Below are 20,762 nucleotides of genomic sequence, written 5' to 3' on the forward strand. Positions count from 1 at the left end.
ATGCCACCCAACAGACCCTGCTCACTTGGACCCCGCTCATGACAGAAAACACGTTAAAGGCCATGAAGAGCATCCACAGTGGAGCCCCCTCAGTCCCCTGCCCTCCCCACATCTTCCACAGAGCCACCATAGCCATCGCACCCGAACTACACTGGACGATCAACTGCTACCTCGAAACTGCCACATTCCCTGATGACTGGAAACAAGCCGATGTCAACCCCCTCCTGAAGAAACCGTCAGAAGACCCTACGGGCCTCAATAACTTCAGGCCCATCTCCCTGCTTCCATTCACAGGCAAGGCCATCAAAAAGGCCATCAACACCCAGTTAGTTAAACTTCATCGAAGCCAACAACGTCCAGCACATCTCCCAATCTGGATTCCGCAGCAACCACAGCACAGAGACCACCCTACTTGCCACTACCAACGACATTCACTCCCTCCTCGACCAGGGCCAAATGGCAGCCCTCATCCTCCTGGACCTCTCAGCTGCCTATGACATCATCTCCCACTGCACACTAGCCGCCAGACTTCACTATGCCGGCATCGGCGGAAAGGCCCTCTACTGGATATGCTCATTTCTCAAAGGCAGAACTCAGCAAGTCAGACTCCTGTCCTACCTCTCGGAACCACCAGAAGCCAGGTGTGGAGTGCCCCTGGGATCCTCCCCCAGCTCCAGCCCCACCCTCTTCAACATCTGCATGGCCCCCCTCGCAACCATTGTCAGAAACCCTGAGCTCAACATCGTCTACTACACCAACAACATCCAGCTCATCCTCTCTCTCACCAAATAACCCAACATCACAAGGCACAACTTCACAGAACATATAATAGCCGTTGTCACCTGGATGAAGAAGAGCTGCCTGAAACTCAACTCAGAGAAAACAGAAGTCATCATCTTTGGCTCTGACCCCTCCACATGGGATGACACCTGGTGGCCCCTCGCCCTCAGAAGCCCCCCCACCCCGATGGACAACGAACAAAACCTCAGCATTATACCAGACTCATCACTCACAATGACCCACCAGAACAATGCCGTATCCTCAGACTGCTTAAACACCCTCCGCATACTCCAACAAACATTCAGATGAATGCAATCTGAGTCCAGAAAAATGGTCACGCACGCCCTCATCAGTAGTAGACTGGACGACGGCAACGCTCTCTACACCAGAATCAATAAGAAACTCCTTCACAGCTCAAGACCATCCAGAACGCTGCTGTCAGACTGATTCTAGACATCCCCGTCACACCTACCTCACCCAACATGTCTGCGATCTCCACTGGCTCCTCATCGAAAGAAGAATAACTTTCAATCTCCTCACTCATGCATACAAGGCGCTCCGCAACATTGGACCCGCATACCTAAACAGCAGCCTCTCCTTCCACACACCCAAGAAAAACCTCTGATCAGCCAATCTCTCCCTGGTCACCATCCCGCGCATCTACAAGACCAGAATGGGAGGAAATTCCTTCGCCCACCTCACAGCCAAGACCTAGAACGACCTCCCTGTTCACCTCCGCAAAGACTTACATTGCTCCAGTTCAGGAAGAACCTCAAGACCTGGCTTTTCGGATGACCTCCATGCAGCACCTTGATTCCCTCGCGGGTGAGTAGCTGCGTTTTACAGACCCCTGATTGATTGTTAACTTTTAAGTTTTACATTTCCTGGTAGTGACAAACAGCTACATTTGTTTTTCACTACTGTGAGGTCTACTCCTCTTTTAGGCAATCATTGGGAGTCCCTTAAAACACCTTACGGCAATAATTCCTGATTAGAAACGAGTAGCTGCATCATGTTTGACATCTTTGGAATGGTAATGAGAAATCATCTTTAATGGTAAAGTTGGATTTAATATACAATTTTAGAAATGCCACTTTTAGAAAGTGGACATTTCTCTGCTCCTACTGCTCTATGTGCTATGCATCCTGTCTCCAACACACGTCTGGGCTGGATGAAAGCTACACTTTGTGCAGCCAACACGCCACATTCATCGAAGAGCACAACATTCTCAACTCCTCCCAATCCGGCTTCTGAAAAAAACACAGTACGGAAACCGCCCTCCTCGCTGCAACAGATGACATCCACACCCTACTGGACAAAGGAGAATAAGTAGCCCTCATCCTCCTCGACCTCTCAGCGGCGATTGATACAGTCTCCCACCGCATCTTAATATGCAGACTCCACAACACAGGGATCCAGGACAAGGCCCTCAATTGGATCTGCTCCTTCCTCTCCGGCAGAACGCAGCGTGTCAGACTTCCCCTTTTCCTCTTGGACCCTACATCAAACACCTGCCCACATCGTCAGAGCCTATGGACTAAACATTGGGTCATATGCAGACCACACCCAACTCATCCTCTCACTATTAAACAAACCCAACACCGCCAGACACAACTTTCGAGAAGGCATAGAAGCCATCGCCAAATGGATGAAAAACAGCTGCCTACAACTAAACGCCAGAAATACTCATCTTGGGCCCAAACTCTGATGCCTGGAACAACAACTGGTGGCCCCCCGCCCTCGGAACCCCGCCCACCCCCACGGACCACGCATGCAACATAAGAATCATCCTGGACTCTGAGCTGAAAATGGCCTTCCAGATCAACTCAGTCTCGTCCTCTGCTTCCACACCCTCCGCCTCCTATGTAAGACCTTCAAATGGATCTCCCTTTGAACACAGAAAGACAGTTACTCGCGACCTGGTCACCAGCTGACTCGACTACGGCACTGCAGACTACGCTGGAATAAACTAAAACCTCACCCGCAAGCTACAGAACATCAAGAATACCGCTGCAAGTCTGGTCCTCACCCTGGCAAGACACTGCCACATTTCCCGGCACCTGTGCACATTCCACTGGCTCCCCATCGAATCTAGAGTCACCTTCAAGATTCTCACCAACGCACACAAGGCCCTCCACCACACTGGACCAGCAAACCTGAACAGCAGACTCAAATTCCACGTACCCCAAAGGACCCTACGATCAGCCCAGATCTTCTATGCTGTGGTCCCCCGCACCAGTAAATCCAGATCGGGAGGCCGCTCCTTCACCTTCCTCGTGGCCCAGGCCTGGAACGACCTTCCGCTTCACCTCAGACAGACAACATCGCTTCCCATCTTCACAAGAAACCTCAAAACCTGGCTCTTCAACAGACCCCCTTCCTGGATTCCCCCCACCCCTACCGCCTTGAGGCCCCCACGGGTGAGTAGTAGTACTTTACAAATGCCTGATTGATTGATTCCCTCTAGACAGCCAAAAACACAGGATGGGTGGGTGTGACAGAGGACTCATCTGCATTCTGATAACCTTCCTGAGCAGGAAGGGGATGGGAACTAACACTTACATCTGTATAGGCCGTGTGTTGTGTCCCACAGATGAAAGGGGATCTTTGCATGTCAAGTACCTGCTACAAAGCCACCCCACTTCAATTTTGGATATAAGTACTGGGGCTCTGATCCTACCAAGATAGTATACTGCTGGACCTCTGAAGAACTCTGCCAAGAGTTAGGACTGCTGTGCTACAAGGATTGCCACTCTGCTTGACTGACTGTTCTAATTAACTGATTCACTGCTGCTGTGCTGAGCTGCCCTATTTCCTGTTGATCTCTGCCCTGCTGAGGACAAGGATTGGCTCCATTTCGCTTGGACCCAGAGTGATTCCAAAAGCTTGCTGGCTTGTCTCCTGTTTCTGAAGTCTCAGAGTCATAAAAGACTTCTTGCAATTCTGATGGTGGTGCTGGACTCTGCCATCTGTGAGTCTTATGCTTGTCTGAGGTGCTACCTCCAGTCCTGGCCCTTAGAAGGGGATTCTACAGCTGTTTCTGCATCAAAATCGATGCAGTGACTACTTTGCGCCAATAGGAACCAACGCATTGCCCTTCAACGCCGATGCAGGTGCTGATCGATGACATCACCTCGACAGACAGCTCAACATTGACACAGCACTTACATTGTTAAAGGATTTGACTGCAAAGCTTTAATTGACTGCAAGGAACTGCAACAATGCGTCTCCTTCATCCATGGGATTGATGACTAAACACACCGCCTCGACACCTCGCATCGAGTCTTTGACATCGATACTTGCTCCATCCAAGGTACTTTGTCATCTGGACCTGTCTGAGTCCTGTAGCCGGCCTGCCTTCCATTGCGGTTGGTCTGAACTTTGGATTACCCCGGTATAGCACAACCTCAAGTAATCCCTTAGCACTATTGACTTCTAAGGAGGAAGGATAACAATGTTTATATTGATATAATTGTATCTTAGTTTTAGATATTTATTGTTTCTTACTACTTTATGATCATATTTTATATGCATTTTGCACTTGATATGTATGCTGTTACTAGACTGTTTTATAAACTGCTGTAAGCATACTGGCAAGTCTTTCACTTGTACGAAATAGAGTTAACATGCTACTTTTAAAGTCATTTAATAATGCATTGGATGATGATGTTGTTTTTAATTCTTGTTTCATGATTACTCTTGACTGTATCTTATTGACCTATTTTTTTCATGGCCATGACTGGCTGAATAAAGATTCTTCTAATTGAATTGACTTCTAAGCACTATTTTTGGTTTATTCGTTAAAAATGCATTACTCCAGTTCTATTTATTGGATTTATGTTGTTTTGGTCTTGTTTCACTCTGATAAATATTCTCTATTTTTCAAAATTTGTGTGGAGTATTTTTGTGGTGTTTTCATTGTGTTACTGTGTGTGTGCTGCACAAATACTTTACACATTGCCTCTTTAGATAAACCTGACTGCTCTGTTCCAAGCTATCAGATGGTGAGCACGGGTTAGCTTTCATTGCGTATCTAGATTACCCTGACTAGGATTGTGGTCCCTTCTTGAACAGGGTGCATACCTTTGCCAACTAGAGACCCCATTTCTACCAACGACGAAACAAAGTATGAAGTGTATTAAAATTACTAGTTGGAATATTATGTTCATTACATTACACTCAGTAACATTTCAATCTCCATTGCTTCCATGCAAGGGCAGGGGTGACACATGTTTCATGTAATGGTGCATCCCCCATTCAGTGTTTAATGGTGGCTAGTATAGGATGATTGGAATGAAGGGGTTGGGTTAATGATGTTCACAGGAAGGAGTGCTTCAGCGGTGTCCAAGATGTGCTATTATCACTGATCCTGATGAAGTAACCTCTGAGTGCTGGGTAGTAATCAGGGATCATAGCTGAACAATGTAACTGGTGGATTATTTCCTCAAGATGTCCAATAGCAGTGATTAAAGATGTGGCCAAAGACACTTATAATACTACCCAGCACTTACTGTGTGTTAATCATCACATTTGACCCTGGTGTCACAGCTGGGAACCTCTTGAATAGTACAGGTTGGCTCACCTTACTCATCTCTGATTTTAATGCGTGTCATGTGTTGTTATTGACACAAGTGCTAAGCAAAAGCACAGTCATTTATTGGCACTGTCCTGAAATAAAAGTTATTACTGCAACTCAAACCAAAGTGTATTAAATTCCTTTTGAAACAAGCTGAGTATTTCTCCTACCTAAAAACAAAGCTATTTTGCAACTTTGGCTTTTTCCAAATTCAGTATTCATGGAGTCTCAGGTCAAAATGTTTAACAATTAATTTTTAGATATTATATACACATATTTTAAAATGAAGTGAAATAAAAAATTGGAATCCTTATAGACCTTGGGGGGTTGCTCTGTCACAGGACCACCTACTACATTATGAGATGGCTGTCTAGCAAGTCAGATCTCACTGTCCTCTTTGAATTTACTGGTGCTCGAATTGCGCAGAAGCCAGAGAGATCTGCGGAGCTAGCACCATGCTATTTTGGCCTCTACAGCATACTTTTTGTTTTTTAGAAAAAATCTCAAAGTAAGCTTGTTTCTGAAAAATAGAAAGGGCCCCTTTAGGATGGTGGGCGATTTGCCCCAGCCAGGCCGGTGGTTGCCACCGCCGGCCTGGCGGGGGCGATCCGCCCGCCATCCGTGCTGGAATGACCCCTCACCATATTATAATGGCTGGGGGCTCCGCAGCGTACGAAAAGACCGTCCACCGCTTTTCCGCCCAGTCGACATGTCAACCGGGCTGAAAAGGGTTCTATATGGTGGCGGTGTCTTTTAGAATGTGCAAAAGTGAATGCTTTCAATGCTGCCACGGAAAGGCATGTGGAGTCTGCTTTGGGGGCCCCCTGCGGGCCCCCATGGATTCCGAGGGGGTGGGGGGTGCACATTTGGGGTACCTATGGTACCCCCCTGCCTTTCAAAGAACAAAGTGGTAGGCACCGCACGCAACATGTATTTTTAGCATTGCGGCGGGCAGTGCTTTCAATGTTAAAAATACGAGATGCGCCCGCCACTGTGGCGGGCGCTTCCTAATTGCCCCCACGGGACGCCCGCCCTTATGGCGGGCGGTCCCTTTCATCGGGAGGATGGCGGGCGGACTTTGTCCGCCCGACATCCTAATGGGGCCCAAAGAGTCATGAGATCATTCCAGCTGGACAAACCTCCACCCACTGGCTGTGAAGCCTGATTTAACCACTGGTGGTTGTCCCACCAGAAATAATTGGAGTGGAACCTGAATGAAGGCTCCAAATTATAGAAACATTTTTGCCAAAATATTGCTGACCAACTATGGACCTGATAAGTGTATATATATAGTTAAGTATAGGTTTAAAATATGTAGCTTCACATCTATGTACTTTGACAAGATATGCATACGTTTTCAAGATAAGGGCATGTGGAATTAATCACAATAAGTACAGTTTCCAATATATGCTAACCATTTGGACATTTCAACTGCTATTATTTTGGCTATAATATGTGTGCTGCAAGACTATAATATGTGTAATATGTGTGCTGTAGACTATTTAGATCCTTGGAAACTTATTGTGTTTAGTTGATACTTACTCACTATTCAATGTGTTCGTTTCCCCACCTGTTACACGTCATTATTGTATTACATGGTGCGTGTTTCTTCGTACATTCCTAAGCACCGTTGCCAGAGTTACACTTTGTCGACTGTACATCAAGGAATCTGTGGCTAAAGTGTGCTGTGCATGCACCTCTTCACTGTTAGTAATTTTCTCACTCCCACGTAGCCTACTATCACCGTTGCCTTTGAAAAAGCTAAAAGCCTGCTCCATCGCAAGAAGCCTGTTAGATCTGGCCCTATTTGCAGGGTTATCCCCCAACTTTTTACCCTCCTCTTGTATTGTTTCTGATCTGCTTTTTTTTTTTGGCTTTACTGATATTCAATGCTAAAGTGCATGTGCTTTCTCCTTTAAACTTGGTTATGATTGGTCTACCCATGTTTGGCATATTTAGTTTACCTATAAGTCTCTTGTACAGTGGTATCCCATATACTCAGGGCCTGTAAATCAAACTCAACTAGTGGGCCTGCACCGCTGCTTGTACCACCCACATAAGTAGCATTTCAAACCTGTCTCAGGCCTCTGCCACAGCAAGGCCTGCTTCCGCAGTTTACTGCCACATTGACTTGACCAGTAAAGTTACTTGCCAAGTCTGGAACTCCCCTTTTACCTCATGTAGGTCACCTATAAGGTAAGCCCAATGTAGGCTTATGGGCAGGGTGAAGTGTAGGTAAAAGTTAGGCATGTGCCATCATTGTGTGGCATGTCCTAGGAGTGACAGTCAATTTGGTTTCTCACTGCTGTGAGTCCTGCTCCTTTCATATGTTTGCAGGGGAATTCCCTGATATGTTTTGCAGTGATACATTTCTGATCTTAAAGGAGTATTGTTGCCACGTTTGGCATGTTTGGAATAGTGGTGATAAACCCTGCCTATTGGTGAAGGTGGATTTTTCATTATTATTTTAGAAAAGCCACTTTTAGAAAGTGGGCATTTCTATGCGCTTATGACTCTTTGTGCTTTGCAGCCTGGCTCAAATCAACATATGGTTTAGACTGACAGGGACCTTTTTGTGCATTCACTCTAGACAGTCAAACAAAGGGAGCGGAGGAGTGCCCTGCACATCCTGATGGCCCATCATCAGGCTGATGGGTTTTCCTGAGCTATAGTAGTCGGGGGAGTTGTCACTGACACCTAAATAGGGTTGTACCCGTCCTTTCACAATGCTGTCTCCACCCCCCTGTAGTCTGGAGCCAGGGACTGAGATTGAATACGGGTGTTGCACACTACCAAGATTTCCTTCGAAGTTACCTCCACATCAAAGACATTTTGAGTATAAGTACAGGGTATTCAGACAGAATAGCGAGTTGGAAATGTCGACTTACACAAATATTGAGTTGGGAATAGGCACTCCATCCAGCGCAATCAGGCTTTAGAGCAGCCTACAGTACGGAGACTGCTCTAGTTGAAATATCCGAGGCTATTCGGGAATGTTTGGACGGAGGTGGCAGAGCGGCTCTGATTTTATTGGACCTCTCTGCCGCCTTCGATATGGTTCCACATCCCCTTTGCTCACCAGACTAGCGGCCATAGGTATCACAGGCCCTGCACTGGTTTGGTTGACATCGTTTTTAGAAAAAAAAAACGCAACAGTCTGGATGCCGCCATTTGCTTCCTCCCCCAAGAAACTTACAACTGGCGTCCCTCAGGGATCCACCCTCAGCCCCCTGCTTTTTAACATTTACCTCACCCCTCTTATCCATCTTGCGGAACAGTTAGGAGCTAAAACAATGGCCTATGCCGACGACACCCAACTTCTGTTCACATGGCCAAAAAATAACCTGGATACGTCGGCAGCCCAATCCTGTCTATCATCTGTTTTTCGTTGGTTAGCCCTCGCCCAGCTAAAATGCAACGAAAGCAAATCAGAGATTCTGTTGTATGGTTCTTTCCCAGACAACTTCAGTGATCTTCTCTGGCCTGCCGATCTGCCATGTCCTAAATCTATCGGCGGCCCTGCTAAATTTTTAGGAGTCTGGTTCAATAATGACCTGAAATTTGAGGATCATTTAAAAAAACTCACAGGGGTTTGCTTTTCTACACTTAAAACGCTACGTAGATTTTTTCCCCTCCTTCCGAGAGAGGCCAAGGAGACTGTCATTCGCGCCCTTATATTATCTAGATTAGACTATGCGAATGGTCTTTTTTGTGGTTTACCAGCTTATCTTATACATCGCCTCCAGGTCCTTCAAAATGCCGCTGTGCGACTCCTGTTTCACTTACCCAAAAGCTCCAGTGTCCGCCTCTCTCTTTGTGCCCTCCACTGGCTCCCAGTCGCTCACAGGATTTTGTTCAAAATCCTTGTCCTCTCTTACCGCGCTGTCCATCAAACCGGTCCAGTTTATCTGAGAAAAAGATTTTCCCTTTATGTTCCTAACCGACCCTTAAGGTCGGCTAATCTGTGCCAAATGACGGTACCTAAATTCAAATACAGCAGACTTGGTGGCCAATCCATCTCAGTCAGAGCTGCGAGAGCTTGGAACACTCTTCCTCTCCACCTGAAAACAGCCCCAACCATCTCTGTTTTCAAGAAAGGATTGAAGACCCACCTTTTCAACATCACTGTGTAGGGCTTTCTATGTTTTCTGGAATTTCTCTGCTCTGCCCTCTCTCCCTTCCGCGCCAGGATACTATTTTCTTAGTAATTGAGCACGTTATAAAAGCTTTTATAATAATAATAATAATAATAATATCATGACAAAGAAATATTGACAGCAATAATATTGTGGTCAAATATATCGAATTTAAGGTAAGAAATATTGTTTTTTAAAATATAGCAGTCATTAATATAATTTGCAAAAAATATAGTTGTTTAAAATATTCATTTTTTAATTTGTGTTATGTGTTTTTGATTATATTTTAAATGTATGTGATGTATGTTTTTTCTGTAAGTATTGTTCATGTTTTTTTATATATGTAAAATTATAAAAATAAATTAAAATTAATAGTTTAATTGTTTTAAAGTAAATATATATATATATATATATATATAAATATATATATATACACACACACACATATATAAATATATACACACAATCATTTTTATATATGTGTCTATAACTTTTTGTAATTAAGTTTATTTGTTATATTTGTTAAAATGTATATTAAACATATTTCTTTGATTAATTTTATTATTCAATATATTTAATATTTATCATTTTCATTTTATATATATATATATATATATATATATATATATATTTATTTATATATATACACACACACTTTGGTGGTCCGCGCCAAAGCCCCTTTCACTCGTTGCATTACGAGTTAAACACAGGGGGAGACCCAAGGGCCCCCCCTACACATGCATGTACAGCACGGGTGGCACAGACGCATCCCCACAACAGGGGGCACCCTTGTGCGCAACATACCTTTTCGTCAATGGGAGCCTATGTACGATTCGTACAACAGGCTTCCATTGACTTCAATGGGGCTCTGAGCGACCCGTGTCCGTCAGTGCTTGTTTGCATCGTACTGGGGCGCTCCGAGCCCCGGAGCTTGAGTCGGTCGGAAAGCCCTTGGGATCAGAGTCGGACTGAGCCTTCTCCCAGTGAGATTGTTATCGGCTCCTATATGTTTAACATCGTTATCTTTTTCTCAATATTTTTGTACTTCCCTGTTTAAGTATAGGGAGTCGATATTTTTGCAACCTATATTTTTTATCAACATTTTTTATATTCATATATTTTACTTCGATATTCTGTCAGTGACCACACATTGACAGGAGAAACTGCAGGGCTGTCAGGAGAAATCACCACTTTGCCTTTGCTTTGTTATGCTGACCTGCTATGAAGGACTGCCTCTTCACATAATAAGGACCCTGTGTGCTGCAGTGCTGCCTACACTCCTGCTTTGGTGCCCACAGTGATCTCCAAGGGCTTGAGCTGAGCTTGCACCCTGTTCTTAGAGATCTCAGAACCATCAAAGTCCCCCTTCCTACCTCTGCCATTGAACTCGGCACCTAGGAAGTCTGGCTGGAGGGCATTGTTCACATTCAGCGTGTCTGAGGCACCTGTGTTTCCTCAGCACGTGTTGAGTGCTTTTGAAGGGCAGTGTTTATCCAGCGCTGCTTAGTTACTCAAGACCGGGTGCCTTGAGTAACTAAATGGGTGCCACAGCGCCAAAAAGTGCTCTAGGCCCAATCCCCTTGTGTAGGGAGGATCATTGGAGAGTTGGTGTAGCAAGGCGTAATTAGTGGTTGCCCTTCGTTTTCTGTTTTCTATATTACAGTGCGTGTGAGCCTTTCTAGTCTGCCCTGAGTCTGAAGGGCGAAGCTTTAAAGGTCTGTGTGGAGCGCTTTTTGAATTCCCTAAGGACAGCAAGGGTTGCCACATTGCCAAGCCTAGCACTGTGGCCCACCCAGTGAGGGGACGGTGACAGACAAGTGTTTCAGAAGGAGAACCCTGGCCAGAACTCACTGGGAGCATTGGCTTAGCCCCGGTTCTGCTTGATTTTGGGGTCACTCCAGATGCACAGCAGGAATCTGACACGGGGAGTAATGCGGGCCAGTGAGCGGGGCCCACTGACATTGCTGTATACCATGTATTAGGAGTTCAGGTTGCTGCTCCTTGTAGGTTTATGGGATGAAATTGTGATTTCTGGGCTGTGTCCTGTTTTTCTGAACTGGCACTGACACTGCTTAGTGCACCAACTGTGATATTATGACATTTGCCTAGTTGGCAAAGTAATTATTGGTTTATGTGGTTTTAGTCTATGTGTATATGCAATACAGAAACTTATTTTTAGTCTTTTTTTGTGGTGCATGTATTTTGTCACTGGTGTGTGTGTGTGTGGTTATGCGCAAATGCTTTACACATTGCCTCTGGGATAAGCCTGACTGCTTGTGCCAAGCTACCAAGGGGAATAGCAGTGGTTATCATGGGTGTTTAACTCTTTTACCCTAACTACAGTGGTGGGTTCTGCCTTGCTTGGGTTCATATCCCCATTTCTTACAAAGCCTTCAGTAAGACCTCATCGCTCTGGAGTTCGGATGCCTAAACAGATTTCAATTTTTTGAAAAGTCCAGTTTCAGGGGTCCTAGCATGATCCACCAGACATTATTTTGCATCCGACTCAAAATTAATTAAAACTCTCTAACCATGAACACCTGCAATTAGAGAGACAGAGCTGCAACCTATTTCCTTGTGTGGTCTACAGAAGGGAATGCATGTCTCTCAGGCGCAGGTCCAATCTACTGAAATTCACCCCTTGTATATCATTTGAATTGGGCAAATGTTAGGATGATGCCTTCAAATCAAATCCCCGGTTAAATTCTTGAGGCCAAATCCCTATATGTCCCATCGTAGGCCTGCAAAGAAGGACTTAAACAGGATACTTACTGAATCATTCAGATGTTTTTTAAGCTCTTGATATTCTTTAGATGATGGGTCAGCCATATTCTGGTTATATTCTTTTATGACTTTCATCCTCATTTTTCTGGTCTCTGTTGGTTGGATATGAAAAAAGATAAAGTAACTATGTATTACTTTTCCATTCATACTTTAACATATAGTAATCTGCAGTACAGGCAGTAGTACAGGTACATTTGGCACATTTTAAAACATTATTGTTGATGCAAAGCATTTTAAAATATTGGTGTTGTAAAACAGTGCAGGAATTTTGATTAACTTATATAGCAGGGGTTAGCGAAAGTGACATCTTGCACCCCGTAGTCCCAGAGTGACATCACAGGGGTATAAATAACACAGGATATACAGGGTTCTCATAGTACCCAGACTCTCTGCACCTACTGGTGCCTTCAAGACCTTTTAGAATAGGGGAAGTAAGGGTAGTGCAAGGGATACTAAAGAGCAAGCTAATGGTAGGAGCTGCTAACTCAGGCTAATCCTATATACAGAACACACTCAGCTCAGCACTGTTAGTCTGCCAGGGATTTTGTTTACCTGGAGTCTATTTGTAGACATCAGCGGACAGATTTATCTATATTTGACGCAGTGAGAAGCAGCAAAGGAACTTGCTGCAGTGCATTAAATGGAGAGAGCAGGAATGCGCCATATTCGCAGGCAGGATTGTTTTTGTGTAGGGAGGTCCTTCTACAGTTGAAAACAGGTTGTCCCAGTTATTACCTTATGACCTGATCAGAAACAGAACCTTTTAAAGGAGGGCAGATTGGCGTGTTAGTGACAGTGACCTGTTAGGGTATGCACCTGCACTTAACCTTCAGACTAAAACAAATGTATATAAAGAAAGTAAGAATTGCCAGAGCCATTACGAAAGCTGTTCATTCACGAAAGCCGTTTGCATGCATCTCATGCACAAATGCACTTTATCACATCAAAGCCTTCCCTATTGGCTTTGCCAATGCTGGAAAAAATACAGCAACCGGGATTTCTTTCTGTGAAAAGAATGCATATACGAGATAAAGTACTGAGGGCCTCTTATGAAAACAGCGATGCAACACTTTTCAGTGTGCCCTTCTAGCAACACCATGGATGCGCTGTATTTACTGTAGGTTGCTCCATGTTGCAAAGATTTACAGATCCGTCAGTAGGTGCAAAAGTGGCACATTTCTGGGGTTTGTCTGAAAACAGACGCAACTCCAGCAATGTGCCCTTTTACATGGGGTAAGCTCCGTGTGAAAGGGCCTGCGTCATTCCTTATGACTTCTGTGAGGCAAGCGTAAGGATTTGACACAGTGGCGTCCTAGAAGTGTCGCTCTAGGTGCCTTTTCTGCTCCTGAACGTCCACCCTGAATATATTATACATGTGGCAAGTAAAATGTAGCCCAGGGGTTCACAAAGAGACGCATCTATCTACATGCATCACTTTGTAAACATGGCGCAGTTTGGCTAGTTTTTATACCGCCACAGCGTCACAAAAAGTGGCGCACGGTACTCATAAAAAAGGCCCTGAATGTGATGAACCAGATAATGATTGGATGTACTTTTCAGGTATAAAATATCCCTTTATGCATTGCAGTGGGAGCACTTCATGTCAGGAGGATGGATACACCAATTGGTTAATTAGTAAATAAATGAATGCTGGTTCCCAAAGCACTGCTCAGCTGCCAAGGGTTGGTACAATTATATGTCAGTCAGTGCGACCGATGCCAAAGCTGTGTATCGTTTAAATCACTGCATACCTCTTTCCTCCATTTCCAGACACTCCCTCCCCTTTATCTCACTCGACCAGGTTCCAGTTTTCTCCTTTGGTCAGTTACGGCTGGCACAGATTGGGGGTAGGGGTCAGGTGGGAGTACAATAAAGAAAATTAAACTTACCTCCTCACCGCATCTCTCCTCGTTGTCCCCCCATTCTGGCCAGAACAGGAATAACCCAGACCCCCCCAAAGTCTGAGCACCATGGTTTAGCACTCAGATGGGGATTGGGAGCCACCCAGGCTGTAATTCAGCCTGGGTGGAGAACATTCAAAGTGCACATGGCTGTTTGGCCGGCCAGAGACGTTGGCCAAACATTCATGTGCACTAACAGAGTGCTCACCACTCCTCTCTCTGCTCCTTTGTCATCAGAGCAGCCCGCTCCACCTACAAAGTTGCAACCAGGATCAAATAAAATGCTAATAACATTTAGTTATTATCATTTTATTTTCCTTTATTTACATTGCGAAAAGCAGTGGTTTGGCCCTCATTCACCTTAGAGGAGGAGCCGCCACTTCCTTTGGTGGTGGTTTTTACATCTTTCTCTTCCTTCCTTTTTCCTCCTAGTATGTTTTTCCTTCTGATCCAGCGCTCTCACCAAAATTTTGCACAAATGACACTATCTACTACCAACAAAACTTACACTACAACACTAGGCCCATAACAACAATAGAGCGCTTGAATCATGAGGCGATAAGATCTAAATATAGTTGTTTAAACCATCTGCAATAATCAAGACCAGCTTGTCATTTTAGAAAATTTATTTTAACACATCTAGAAAAACTTAGGTTTTGGTATTTTATTAAACAAGCATTAGAAAATGTCATAAAGAAAGATTTATTCAGTATTAATAAAAAGAGCATAAATCAAGAATTATTATTCATTAGCAGGAATAAGTAAAATTAAGCATTTCCCAAAATCCTAACTATATCTCTGTCTCTACCCTCATCACCTAGTAATAAAGTAATTAATAAAAACTCCTGTCCTCACGTGTAAAGTCCATCAGCATAACATCGTCCTCCAGATTTCTCGAGCGTAAGCCAACTATGTGTTCTCTGAACCTATTCTTATACCCTAATTTTAGCTGAACTAACTATTTTTCACATTCCAGCAGACGAATTCTAGTTCTCCATTGGCTGAGCCACCTCGTACCACAGTAAACTGTGACACCTCCTTCTTACATGCCCGGGCAAATTCACTAGTCCATTGTTCATTTAGAAGTCTTGGCAGTTCTTCCTTAGGCTGCTACATTTTGTAGCGACAGCTTCCTTTTTAACCTTGAGCTTAGTCAGCTCTGAACTCCCGTGGCACGTTAGCAACCGTTAGCAAATTTCTCCAAAAAGTCATCTTTTTAGCAGTTCATTCCAAAACCTTTCAAAATAAAAGCTCAGAGGCCTTTTCCATCCTTCTTGGAATTATTTTCACTTGAGCCATTTTCATCATTAGGCCTCTTTCAGAAAGCGTCAATTTTCTGCGCCACTGTCCCTGCGTCACTTTTAAAAGGGAACTATTTTTCTGCAGCCATCTCTAAGCTTCATTTGTAAAACTATTATATAAACAAACACAAAGAATAATTAATGAAAGAAATACAGTTTGTTCTGTTGCCTCCCATCATTGCTAATAATTAACCCATTAGTCTAAATTACCTAGCAGTAAAGCACAAATAAAGCAGCATTTTATATCTACCTGTCTTCATTAATCCATAAAACCTTATGTGCACCTAGAATAGTAGGAATGACATCACATAGACAAGGGAAGCAAAATAAGCACATGCCATTATTTCAAAAACAGCTGCTATTAGTTATGACATGACAATAGACAAAATTAATGTATTATTTTCCACATACATGAGAATGCAACATAATGCACATTTATGAGCACACATGTTAGTTTCCCGCGTGTTCTGTGAAAATGCAACTTTAAACTAGGTTGAATTATTATACACACAGCACAAGTTGTTAGCATTATTAATTTATTTATGGAAGTGTGACTTCACGGGTTTAAACAGAATTCTGTTTTCTATCCCGCTCCATCAACTCCCTCATCTGGTGATTAACAAATCACCACACCACCACCCAATATTTTAGCAAAGATTTTATCTAAGATGAACATGATTCAATTTCACCTGTGTTAGTATTTCTAAAGACTTATCTCATCAGTTTATCTACAATTTTTTTATTGAGTTTTAAGAAACCCCTCTAGTTCTATTTCTTTTTCTTGTGTAACATACAACTAAGCTTCAACAAAAGTGTTGCAAAACTATAACTAATAAAATGTCAGTATCTTGCTTGTCATTTTAACCTTAAACTTCTCCTTGTTAATTTCTAAAAGAACAATAACCTAAATTAACCAAAGCAGAATTATATTTTCATTAAGCTTGCAAAGAAAAATAAAACAAAAATTTTAAAAATTGTACCTAAATTTTCAAAAAATTTCTAACACCCCCCTTTTTCAAAATTTTTTTTTTTTTTTTTTTTATACTTTTTTTTTTTTTTTATCATTTTAACAGTTTTTCTTCGACCTAATGTCACAATTTAATTTTTCAGCTAACAGTATTTCTTCGACCTTGTGTCATCTAACAAGATTTCTTCAGCCTTATGCCAAAAACAAAAACCTAAAATTTAACAGGTATGTACTTCAATCATTGTCACTTTTGTTTTCAATCTTTTCCTGACTGCAATCCATTACCTCCATTACAGGTATCACTTCCATTTTCTTTCCTGCCTCACTTTTCTTTACAGAATCTTTTTGACTTGATATCTCATCAATCTGTTTCTTTGATCTGTATCTCAATTTGAATTTTAGGCCTTCATTTTCTCCTTGCCAGTTATCACTTTTTCTTAGTAATTTCTTCTTTTGCTTGGTCACTTTACATTCTGTTCTCCAAGCTCCTTTTCTGAATTTTCTTATTTGAGAATCTTCATCATTCTCATCAGTTTGAGTGTCAGAAATTTCAACTTCAGACTCAGGTACTTCTTTACTCAGCAGCTTCACTCCGTTAGGAACATCATCTTTGTAGCTGGTACTTGGCAATTCATTTTCTTCTTCCATTACCTTCAACTTCCCAGTTTCAGAATTCTTGTTCCAGTTTTCAGAGCTACTTTTCTGCTTTTCAATACTCTCCTGGTCTTGAATCACAATCTGATCACATTCTTCTTCTGCTTCTTTTTCTGACAGATTTCCATCATTTTCTGAGTCTTCAGTCACAACTTTCAAGTCTTCTTCAATCAAGGCTTGTTTTCTTTTCATGTTCACCAGATGTCGACCAACTTGTCGATCTTCAAGATCTGGATTCTCTTCAGGCTCTTCTTCAGAATCTGAATCATCAATTGTGACACTATCCTCATCAGGATTTTCAGGTGTAGATACACGAAAAGTATGGCCAGTGTCAATCCACCTCTTCATTCTTTTGCACTTCTCTGCATTTGTTGTGACAAGACTGACTAGCCTCCTTTTCTGCCACCTTGGCACTAGAGAATTTCTTTTTAGACGAACCTTTTTCCTGATTCTTTTTCCTGTTAACAATTCAAGTACTTGCTCTTTTTCTCTTGTTTGCACTTCAGTTTCATCTTCATCAAACACAGAAATCATTTCATCTGATAAATTCCTGCAGTTCTCCAAATTGATGTTATCATTGATAGTCATTATTCTTTTCTCTGGTATGAATGTCTGTCTCATGACCTTGTCCATCATAATATCACGTGGACTTAAATGTGTCTTTTTATCAGTAGTGTTTCTCAGAAACATCAAAACAAGTGGAAGAATATCTGTCCACTTTGTACCTGCAGCTAGGCACATTTCTGCATCTCTGTCTTTTATAGTAACATTCTCATGCTCCTCAACATCTGAAATTTCTGTTCTATCTGTACAATGGAGCAGTCTGTTTTTAATATGTCTTTTGCCATCTAGTAAATTTTCAGCAGTAATTTCATCATCATGTCTCATCTGAAATGTTTCAACCCATTTTGTAATCAAACAGTAAATCACAAAAATGTAGCACAGTTTATCATGCAGTGCTATCTCACAAAAATCCATTTGTAATTTGGTCAATGAACCACTCTCCTGTAATTCTGTTTCTAATCTCACAATTGTTCTCTTAATTGTGTTCACTTGCTGATAAGTCAGACACCTCTGGTAAAGAAATTCAGCAATTTTATAGTACATTCTGTTCATGTCAGTAATCATGCTATTTGGTAAAACTATTCTACTATCTTTGTGTATCCAAATCTCATCCTCATCTCGCTGTCTAAAATCTGTTCTCAACCATGTACCTTTCTCCTCATGAGTTGCATCATCTTGTAAGTCTTTGACTACCTGCCATGTTTCAACTACAGATGTTAGTATTAGTGAACTCAAAGCATGTTCATCATTCATTTTGTATGCTGCACATATCACGACAGCAAACCTTTCTGCCAATTGGATATCATCAATCAACCCTTTAATCAAATTTTCATTTCTGATAAGCGAACCTGTAAAAGTCAATGTTTTAATCTGTTGATCAATTGCGTCCTTCATTTTAATGTCTTCACTCAAAAGAACATTATTTTCATACCAACATTTTGGAAGTGCATTTAATCTTTTTGGACTGTTTTCCTGTTCTTTATTTAATCCTGTATCTGTTTTGTCTGACTGTTCTTTATCAAAAATGTGTAATGGCAATGAAGCCATCTCAGTCTTCTGAATCATTACCTGTCGCTGTATTTGTAACTGTTCATTCAGCTCATTTATCTCAATCTCCTTTTCCTTTAAACATAATTTTGACTTGTCTGACTGTTTCAAATCAATCAGATCAGTATCAGACTTCTCACTTACCAGAACTGAAGTCATCTCTGTTCCTTGCTGAGTCGTAATCCCTACTAATTCAATCTCAAGTACAATAGAATAAACCTTTTCAATTAATGGGACCTTTAAAATTGCAGAATTAATTTCATCTTTTTCCAGTGTAGGGACTATCTCTGTTTCCAAAATTTTCATGAACTCCTTCAAATCATTTGATGAATTTGCATAATTAGGAATATTAATTCCAGAAGTACTAAGCATTTCATCATGCTTTTCAGTTGCATCATTTTCAGAAGAAGTCTGAGCTGACATTCTATCAATCTGATCTGGCATTTTTGGCGTTACATCAATCTGTTCTGGGGGTCTTATTGAATTCCGGTTCTGATCCATTTTTACAACATTATTTTTACACTGATCAATAATTTCTACTCTGACACCTTTATTATTTATTTTCACTAATTTGGGAATTTTTAATTTACTTTCGCATTTGGCAACAACCTTTTTCATTTTCTTATACAAGGAAGACATTTTATTTCTCTTTATATAATTCGGTAAATTTACTCTTTAAATTTGCCTTGCAGCGCTTGTTGATCAATTAATTAATTAATTTAACACTATCAGGTGTAGAAAACCTTATAATTTGGTCAATTTAATATTTCTCCTAATTTACCTGTATTACTAAATTTAATTAACCTGTAAAGAAAAATATCAATTTGCAAAAACAGTAACAACGCAAATTTTTTTTTTATAACAATAATATCAGCGTATAATCACATGTGTTTTAAATGTACTTATTTTTTCACTTACACACCTTCTGCAACATATACCTGTGGAAAAAGAAAACCTGACTTGTTTTGCCTTAAATTTACATATAATGTCTTGCTTGTAAATAACCTTTTACCCCTTAAACATTAATTATATGTCATTATCACTTTTCGTTTTGTCACACAATGTTTTACTATTTCTGCTATAACCTGTATTTAATTTTAATAAACCAAAAAATATGTATTTGCAAAACAACAATACAAAATATTTATTCAACACTTAAATGTGACTAGGTATATCTTAACAATTATTTATTTGCACTTGCACACCTTCATATATCAACTTTTGTGGGGAAAAGAAAGCTTGATGTTGTTTTTCTTATTATTTATTTTAATCACACTGCTGTAAAGTCTTCAGACCTCCCCCTGCAATAACCAGCTCTAAATCTGCATCCTTCTTTGCAAACACACTCTCAAAAGAGTCTCCCAATCCTTTTATTCATTCACCGCCTCGTTTCTGCTGTACTTGGCTGCTTGCTAACGCTCGTTTTATTTATACTGCAGCCTTTCAGTACCTCCTCAGTGTGACATGTATTATTAATTACTAGCGCGATCACAGCGCATTTACTTTGAAAGCCGAGATGTTTACAAACTCGGCAGCGGTATTAAAACGTCAGGGAATCTCAGCGCAACACTCCGGGCAATCAATTACAGCGTGGCTCTTTCAAGTAACAGAGCCTCACCCAATAACAAACACAGCCTCACTTTGACGATGACGCGATGCCTCAACCAACCAGAGCGCGGCTCTTCTTATTACACGATGGGGTTTCACCCAATCATGTCGCGGCTCTGATTATGACGCTGCGGCGTCTTTAGTCAATCAGAGCGCGGCTGGTAAAATGCTGCAACCAATCACAGTGCCGCCCCTTCGTAAATGCAATGTGATCTCAATCGTAGCATTAAAAATGTTTATAAGGACATTCTTTTATTTATTAAATCATACACAATTGTAAAATTACATGGAGACCTCGCCTAAGCCTTGCCCAATGACAGCAGAGCTCAAGCAATGACGCTACGGCTTTTTAGTCAATGTCAGCGCAGCGGCTGACGTAGAGAACCGCTTGCAGAATCCTTCTAGCCAATTAAAGAGCTACTCTACGATGACGCGCCTCTGCTA

The 20,762-nt window shown here is 41.8% G+C and overlaps 1 protein-coding gene across 5 annotated transcripts in view; it reads right to left on the bottom strand.

Moving 5' to 3' along the window:
* LOC144762467 (adhesion G protein-coupled receptor F5-like) overlaps positions 1-20,762 on the bottom strand; it is an 805,746-nt gene that overhangs the window by 481,109 nt on the left and 303,875 nt on the right. For all 5 annotated transcript variants that reach the window (XM_078647682.1, XM_078647677.1, XM_078647680.1 and 2 more), the window contains exon 6: positions 12,265-12,368. In XM_078647682.1, the coding sequence (XP_078503808.1) occupies positions 12,265-12,368 (104 nt within the window). The remainder of the gene's footprint in view (positions 1-12,264; positions 12,369-20,762) is intronic.

The sequence above is a fragment of the Lissotriton helveticus genome, chromosome 6 (genome assembly GCF_964261635.1).
Source record: "Lissotriton helveticus chromosome 6, aLisHel1.1, whole genome shotgun sequence".
Classification (NCBI taxonomy): domain Eukaryota; kingdom Metazoa; phylum Chordata; class Amphibia; order Caudata; family Salamandridae; genus Lissotriton; species Lissotriton helveticus.